General features: G+C 36.7%; 2 protein-coding genes across 2 annotated transcripts; one reads left to right on the forward strand and one right to left on the reverse strand.

Moving 5' to 3' along the window:
• LOC104732572 (probable protein phosphatase 2C 74) lies at positions 2,267 to 5,002 on the forward strand. Its single transcript, XM_010452133.2, has 5 exons — positions 2,267 to 3,052; positions 3,356 to 3,739; positions 3,835 to 3,952; positions 4,037 to 4,260; positions 4,428 to 5,002. The coding sequence occupies exons 1-5, from the start codon at positions 2,777 to 2,779 to the stop codon at positions 4,782 to 4,784; spliced, it is 1,359 nt and encodes a 452-aa protein (XP_010450435.1). The 5' UTR covers positions 2,267 to 2,776; the 3' UTR covers positions 4,785 to 5,002.
• Positions 5,329 to 8,413, reverse strand: LOC104732573 (aspartic proteinase-like protein 2). Its single transcript, XM_010452134.2, has 10 exons — positions 7,924 to 8,413; positions 7,566 to 7,695; positions 7,229 to 7,470; positions 6,874 to 7,098; positions 6,614 to 6,776; positions 6,470 to 6,540; positions 6,209 to 6,299; positions 5,878 to 5,953; positions 5,726 to 5,797; positions 5,329 to 5,634 (listed from the first exon to the last, which is right to left on the reverse strand). The coding sequence occupies exons 1-10, from the start codon at positions 8,139 to 8,141 to the stop codon at positions 5,486 to 5,488; spliced, it is 1,437 nt and encodes a 478-aa protein (XP_010450436.1). The 5' UTR covers positions 8,142 to 8,413; the 3' UTR covers positions 5,329 to 5,485.

Below are 8,652 nucleotides of genomic sequence, written 5' to 3' on the forward strand. Positions count from 1 at the left end.
TGCTTTCTCCTATTGTATTTTTTGTAACAGATTAGCAAGCTTTCAACAGCTCATTCCAAATCCTGTCAAGGTTGTTTCCATTTATTATTACTCAAACGTTTCTTCAGTCAAAAGTGTTTTTTTAGCATTAGATATTAGTGGCTTCAAAAGTTTTGCTAAGCGAGGAATGTGTGTTACCACTGCATGCAAACCTTTGATACATACTGACTAAGTAATTACGTTAGGATGGATTATACTTTCTGTACTGGATCAAATATGTTGGAGCACGAATCAATCAAAAAAATTTTATCGGTTAAACCTCATGCGACCACCAATAGAGAGGTATTATTTGAGTTTTCATGGTTCCTATTACTTCTTGCGGAATTGTTAGAGAAAATGTTTTGTGGTATTATCATGTTTTCCCCAGGATTATAGATATATTTATTTATGCTAATTGAGAATTTAGTTGGTGATGTAATCGATGGTATGAAGTCACCATAAGTCTTTTCTATTCCCTTCTTATAAAATACAATGGATGCAGTGGACCATTGCCAGTGGTCATCATCATACAGAAGGACAAAAACAAAAATGAACAAATCATCACCATCAGTCGATCAGAATCTTCCCTATGAAGTAATTTTATCTTATCCAGTGCAACATGTTATTTTCTTCGATAACCTATTGTGGATTATGTTCAACTTTTGAGCCACAATATATATTGTCTAAGGTATTCTATAAGCTGAAAAATGCATATCTGCATTCGCATATGTGAATATATACTATCAAACTAACATTAAAAATTATGTCTAAATGCAGATTTCTTTTCAAACAAAAGTTAACAGAACAAAGTAGTGAAAGAGAAAAGGGAGGACGAGGAATGAAATACAAGTTAACAAAACAAAGTCACACAACAACCAGGCCCGGTAGTAAAAGATTATCTACGGAGATTTAAATCAGTTACAAATAATGCATTCCACTCTACTTAAGAAACCTAAGCGATTACAAACAATCAAGTCTCTTTCTCCTATGGCTTCTCAAACCAATCAAAGGAGAAAGCGTGGTATATACGGAGATTTATTTCTACTACTCTGGTGAACGGAAAAGTACCACAAGATTAATTTATAATTTATATATAAAACTAAAATTGAACTCTCAAATGCAAGCTCCTATGAGTGTCTTTAAAGAGATTGTGCTTCTCATTTTTTGACTAGAAAAATAAGCGATCTAAACCCATCACCCATGAAGGGTTCTTTTGAAATTCTGGTGTATTCCTATTAATATAAATTAATATTTGTCTCATAGGTTTGGTAATATTTACAGTATTTTATAAACAAGATGCAAAAAAATTCGAATTCTGGAGTTTGTCCCCAACAATCTCTCCTTATAGAATAACTCTGGATTCTGCCTTTGGTTGGTCAAATGCACCAAGATAGGTAAACTTTCTTTAAAACAATTACAAATAATGCATTCCACTCTACTTAGCACAAAGTATAGTCTAATATATTTTCATATAAAACTATTTTGATAGTAGTAATAAACCCACACAAAGTATAATCTAATATATTTTTATATAAAACTATTTTGATAGTAGTAATAAACCTGCACGTAGTGCGGGTATTCACCTAGTATACATGAAACGTGAAAAAAACTTAAACGACAACTAATCAATCAATTGAAAACGGAAAGAGCATTAGTTGTCTCTTGCTAAACAACAATTGTAATTTATGTAAATAACACTCTTTTCCAAAACTGTAATGGTGTTTTCATAGAAGCAGGCCAAGCAAAAGGAGCGATCACGAATAGTCCTTTGGAAAGCGAGATTCAAGCCATGGTCTTAGCTATGCAACATGCTAGTAGTCTGGGTATAAAGCACATTCATATGGAATGTGATAATCAGGAACTGATACATATACTTAATAACAAGTGCCTCAACTTCGCTGCTTATAATTGGATATGTGAAGCAAGAAAATGGAGCAAAAAATTTGAAAGAATCACCTACAATTGGATACCAAGAAGAAAGAACCGATGTGCTGATCTGTTGGCGAAGAAAGGATTCAGTGATGACATTTCTCTTTTATACCATCATCATGTTCCGTTTAATCTAATTCCTCTGTTACAATGTCAAGTTCATCAATAATATAATAAAGTTTTATGTGTTAAAAAAAAAAACACTCTTTTTGGTCAGTAATTCTGACTCAGAATAATAAATTTGACAAATTCACACAAAAACAAAAAAATCCCAGCTGTCAAAATAATATTAGAAAGTTTAAAATACTAAAAAAATAAAGTATATACACAGAGAAGAACAAAGAAAAAAAACAGAGCGCCATTATCGGAAGAAGTTGTGGTTGTTCCTTGAAATCCGATTCTGATTCCTTCCATTTGGATCCGATTCTATCTCCACCTTCAAGCGACTCTCTTCTTCCTTTTATTGCCAAAAAAGATTCTCATTTTCTTTGTTTTGTGGATGAGATTCTGGATAAAACAATCAATCTTCTATTTCCGAATAATCTTATAAGGACTCTCTGCTTGGAACTAATATTTGTTTCCACAAATCAATCAAGCTCTTGTTTTGTCTGATTCTACCGTTTTGTATTCTTCTGAGAGCTATAAAGTTGATTCCTTTTAAGCACCCTTGTGAAGAATTCAGAGGTCAAATCTGTTGGTTTTGTTCAATTTTACAATCCTGGCGATAACTGAATTGAAAAGGGTTCCAAAAGGTCCATCACCTGAAAACAACGGTTTTGATTGTGTTGGTGGTTTGGAGTGCTTGATAAGCTTAATCAGGGCCCTTGATATGGGGTCCTGCTTATCATCTGGAGGAGGAGGAGGAAGTAGTAGGACTAGGAGGAGATCTCTCCATGGTTCTCCTCATGTTCCTGGACCTGGGAGGAGGAGAAGGCCTCCAAAGAGGAGATCCGGGTCTTGTAGTTCTTCTTTTGACAACACCGAGGAGCCACTTCTCCATAGGATCCCTGGAAGGTTGTTCTTGAATGGCTCTACCGACACCGCCTCTCTCTTCTCTCAACAGGGCAAGAAAGGGCCTAATCAGGACGCCATGATTGTCTGGGAGGTGAGTTTGCTAACATCACCCACATGTGTTGTTTGCTCTTATTGTTTCCTTACAAACTGCCAGAAATTGGAATGCTTGTTCCGTATGGCTCTTGTTGCTCTGATGAGGTCTTGAAACTATTTTTAGTCAGTATCTTTGCAATATAGAGCTACACTGTTAACAAATCCATTACATAATCAAACAATTGATCTACTTATCAGCGAAGCTAATTAGATTTCTACTTGTTTTTGGAACATATGGTTTGTTTGTTTTAATGCTTTAGATCTTTAGTAATCCTGTTCGTTACATGTTTTATATGTTCAGAATTTTGGGTCTATGGCGGACACAGTTTTTTGTGGTGTTTTTGATGGCCATGGTCCATATGGTCACATTGTTGCAAAGAGAGTGAGGGATTTGCTTCCACTCAAGTTAGGCTCACACTTGGAATCCTATGTGTCCTGCGAGGAGGTTCTTAAAGAGATCAGCCTCAACACTGGTGATAGAAAGATCTCGGAAAACCTTGTACATATATCTGCCAATGGAGAATCCCGAGTCTACAATAAGGATTACGTAAAGGATCAGGATATAGTTCAAACACTAATAGGCTCAATTGTTAAAGCCTACAGATTCATGGATAAGGAATTGAAGATGCAAGTAGATGTTGATTGTTTTTGCAGTGGAACTACTGCAGTAACCATGGTCAAGCAGGTACTTGGACTAAAAGTTCTGATGTTGTTTCTCAGTTTGTTGCATGATAAAATCATTTTTGACCGTTTGTTTTTTTATTTCGGGGTTTTCGTCAGGGTCAACATCTTGTTATTGGAAATATTGGGGATTCAAGAGCAGTACTGGGTACGAGGAACAAAGAAAACAAACTTGTTCCTTTTCAACTAACTGAAGATCTCAAACCAGATGTTCCAGGTTAGCTCTGAAAGCCTTTTTTGTGGTTATATTTTGTGTACCATCTGATTTATCAATTAAGAGATTGAGTTTTCTTGTTTCCAGCGGAAGCAGAAAGGATAAAGAGATGCAAAGGACGTATATTTGCTCTTCGAGATGAACCGGGGGTTGCCCGTCTGTGGCTTCCTAACCACAACTCACCTGGTCTCGCCATGGCACGTGCTTTCGGAGATTTTTGCCTGAAAGACTTTGGTCTCATTTCTGTGCCTGACGTTTCCTACCGACGCCTCACCGAGAAGGATGAGTTTGTTGTCTTGGCAACTGATGGGGTAAGATAAATCCAAGTGTTTCTGAAAAACTATCAGTTCAGTTTAGTGAGCTCATTCTCTTGACAAGCCTAGACTTTGGATTGAAACCATACTAACTAAATGTGTTAATGGATGTACCAAACTACTTGCTCTTGAGTATGTATTTATTTTCTTTAAAAATTTGCTAGATTTGGGATGCATTGACGAATGAAGAGGTTGTAGAGATTGTAGCCAAAGCCCCAACACGTTCATCAGCGGGTAGAGCCTTGGTGGAGGCTGCAGTGAGGAATTGGAGATGGAAGTTTCCAACTTCGAAAGTCGATGACTGTGCCGTGGTTTGCCTCTTCCTTGACTCCGAACCAAACAGTTTGTCAACTGCTTCCTTCTCAAAGGAAAAACACATCAGCAATGGCGTTACTGAACCGGAACGAGACACAGCATCAACATCAACCCCAGACTCAGGAACCGGATCGCCTGAGCTCAATGGAGTCAACAGAATCGATACACTCGTAAATCTCCCAGTATACGTCCCGACCAAAGAGTAGGAAGATAGAACAGAGCCAGGAGCTCAATATCTCCTATCTTCTAATGTTTCTATCAACAGTTACTGTTTTGGTTATTTCACTTGAGTAAATTAGTATTACACGCCCGCTTTTGTGTGGCTGATTGTACATATCTTCTCTTCCAAATCGTTGTAATACTTTTGCTGCAATCTCTTCTTTCCTTTGTTAATAAAGTTTCTAATGCTGCAATTTTGAGTGTTTCCGAGCAGTTATTTGAGAAAATTTTGACTGTTGGAAGAATAAATCAGGCTTTTTGAGTCACTTGTGTGAAATAAATATGGTTTCAGTTTCAGTCAGTGAACTGATTAGTCTTTATAGTTAGTGTTACATTATAAACTTAATTGCTTTTCTTTTGGAGTTTGTATTGTTTCATTCTTCAATTGTTTGACAGATTTACTTATGTCTAGTTTTACCATATAACATTACTACCGACTATTGTTGTAGCCGAACTTGATAAGCATTTTTAAAGAAACAGTTAAATGAAAAGACTAGTAAATTACCGCCAAAAGAGTTTTGAAAAAGCAGTACATATATTTATCATTGAGAGTGTGTATACAGTATACAACAAAGAATGAGGTAGTTGTCTCATGATCCGTGAAGCCAACCCACATCCACAAAAGGATCAAATGAATCAAATAATCAAACCAATGAACTTCTTCTTTTTTTTTTTTTTTTAAGCAAAGCTATGAAGTAAAATAATGGAACACCCAAAATAGTATCGACAATAACGTTACAAGTGTTCCGTTAATCACCGAAGAACCCGCTGTGAGATTGTCTGCTCCAAGTGCGTAAGCCGCTCCTGATCCATCTTTTACTTTGATGCTTGACGAACCTAACGAAAACAAAATAGTTTGGTGTGTTTGACTTCTTCTTTGATCATCCATATGCGTCATCTAACTAGTTCTTGAGTTTTAAAGACTTACAGTTGTGGTCAGCCCATCCAATCACCTCGTTCTCCAGATCGTATACTACTAACTTGTTTGAAAGCACCAAATCTACAGATGAAAAAGAAACCAAATCTGAAGTTTAGACACTTGAAGTGTAACACATGATATGGTATGATCTGAAAATTTACCTCCCAAAAGGATCACATCGGATCCGTCCTCAGTCGTCATCCCACCAGATTGCCAACCAAAGCAATACATGTCTTCCTGTTTGGGAATATCATAAATTTGGGGATGAGAAAATTCATATCAACTATGTAGAACTATTCATATAAAATGCTTGGAAAAGGTAAAAGAAGAAAGGACTACTGCAAGAACAGGTGCAATTGAAACTTGAACTTGGATAAGTTCCCCACAACAAAACCAACTTTAACTATCTTGTTGAATCTATTGATCAAACTCAGTTAGATCTGTCGATATAATAAACACATTAAAGTGGGAAGCTGCATATTATTAACTTACACGAAGCGAGAAAAGATAGTCATGCGGATAAACAGTCATTTTGAGTGAGTCTTCAAAATGAAAATTGACTACCGGAAATGCTTTATCTGTGCTGCAAGTACAAGGAAGAATATCTTAGCTCAAAAAAACTTGCAGCATGTAAAAATCGAGATCCATGAGTATAAGCTTCTTGGCGTATCTCAGAGCATTTTATACTAAAGACCTCCATTGGTCTCGAAAAAATAAAAAAACTTTGACCAGAGAGCAAGTTCATTATCTTACTTTGAAGTGAAACTGAAACACGCAAAAGTTTCCTGTACCATGTGCAGTTTCACCGGTTGTTTAGCAGTAATCTGTATACAGAAGATATCATGTCAGAGGGTTGTGAGCTTAAACTAGAAACAAGTAGTGAAAAGAAAATTTCACCTTATCAATTAGTGAGTTGTACAGATTCTGTGGTAAGTAAGCTAAAGTGGTACCACTGTCAATTATGGTTCCTCCATTCCCACCAGTACTAGTTAGGCTTGGTGGAAGGTCAACAGGTTCACCATCCACATCCAATCCCTTTAAAACGACGTTGTAATGTATCCTAAAAAGTTGTTATATAAAGTTACTAAAAGAACCAATAGTTAAAATGTATTTACCGCTGGTACAAATGCCTAATGACTTGAGATGGTCTGACTTACTGATTAGGAACCAAAGGAGTTGTTTTCACTACTGGAGATTCCACTTCCCCAACAGCAAAAATCCCACCTCCATTTATATTGTCCAAGCAATGTGAAAAGATTCTTTTCACACTCCCCCCTGCAGCTAGTTGTGAAATAACAGATGTGTTTGATTGTCCAAAGCCCATAATACCATCAACTGCTGAGTCAGTTTGTCCAAGCTGCCCTGATTGATTCTTTCCGCACCTGTCTCACAGAGGAATCCTTATGATGAGCAGGGGAAGCAAGCAGCTCATGACCTATGGTCACAAGCCAGGACTCAATGAAACATCTAATGCAGAGATTAAAAAGTGTAATGCCTATATACTCAACTCACCCGAATACAACTTCCTGCGAAAGGGGTGCAGTTCGAAGATTTCCAGTAACTTGTTCCAATGTAATGTTATCCCTTATAAAATCTCCATCACTTGTACTTCCATCTCCATACACAACATGATAACTACAAGGCTTCTTCGCCCCACAACTCTCCATTTGCATAATGTTGGAACAAAAATCATCCTCGCAGCCAACTTTCTTCGAACTCGAGGAAGCTTTAGAGTCATACAATGATAAAGGTATCTACACAGCAAACCAAAACATACATCTGAGGTTCCAAAACATAGCTCGTAAGAAGTTTCGATAAACAACAGGGTTTATAAAGAAGAGAAGCATACACCAAGATCAGTTTTCACAGGACATTTAGGACACGGTGCGCAATTAACCCATAGTATATCACTTCCTGTATCAACTTGAACATAGTAATCTTTTGGTGGCGAACCAAGCTTGATTTTGGTGAAGTATAAACTGAAGAAAACAAAAATGCAGTTCTCATTAGTAACATTTTGGAACCAAAAATTGACAAAAGTGGGCTTCCGGTTAATGCGTTTCCGGTTTAATTCGGCGGTTTTCTAAATCATACCAAATGTAATTTGCATTCTCCTAAGTTTAAGCATTTTGATCTTATAAATGTGCAAACACGATCCAATCTAGAAAATTGAAGAGGGTGAGAGTGATTATAGAAGAAGAAGAAACCCGATGGAGTCGGCGCGGCTATCACCACCGAGAGGAAGGTCAACGTTGGCAAGCATACGAGCGTGACGGAAGCTGTCGTGAGATTTGAGCTCAGAGAGTTGTTTCTCTTTTCCGGCGAATTTATGAGTCACATTGAACAAGAAACTACCGGAGACAACTTGAATCAACAAAATGAAAACCGCCGCAACAATGCGTGAAACTCTTATACTCAGATCCATCGCCACCACCACCACCAACCGCCGTAACTGTATAATAAAATCTCCGATCTAAAATCGCCGCGGAATTGTGAATTGTATTCTGATGATGATGATGTGAATTAAAATAATCTATTGGTAAATTTTTTAACGAGTCTGTGATGTGATGAAGGGAAATGAATATGAAAGATAGACCAAAGGAAGCAACAGAGGAAGAGAGGGAGACATGGGAACGAGAAGAGAGGGAAACGTAAGAGAAAGCCACGCGTTTTCAACGGTGAACGAACTTTTTTTTAATCTCAATTTTTACTTTTCAAGAGATTTAAACTTTATTTGAAAAAAATATATTTAACTATGTTAAATAATATTATAACAGAATTAACAGAATTATAACAGAATTAACTTACAGCATTTTCACTTTTTTTTTAGAGTGAAAAACTTTATTATTGAGTAACATTTAAGAATTCTCACGCGACTACATAATATCTTTAGTTTACTTTTTGAATTTAGGAATTTATTTTTGAGAAATTTTGTG

The sequence above is a fragment of the Camelina sativa genome, chromosome 12 (genome assembly GCF_000633955.1).
Source record: "Camelina sativa cultivar DH55 chromosome 12, Cs, whole genome shotgun sequence".
NCBI lineage: Eukaryota > Viridiplantae > Streptophyta > Magnoliopsida > Brassicales > Brassicaceae > Camelina > Camelina sativa.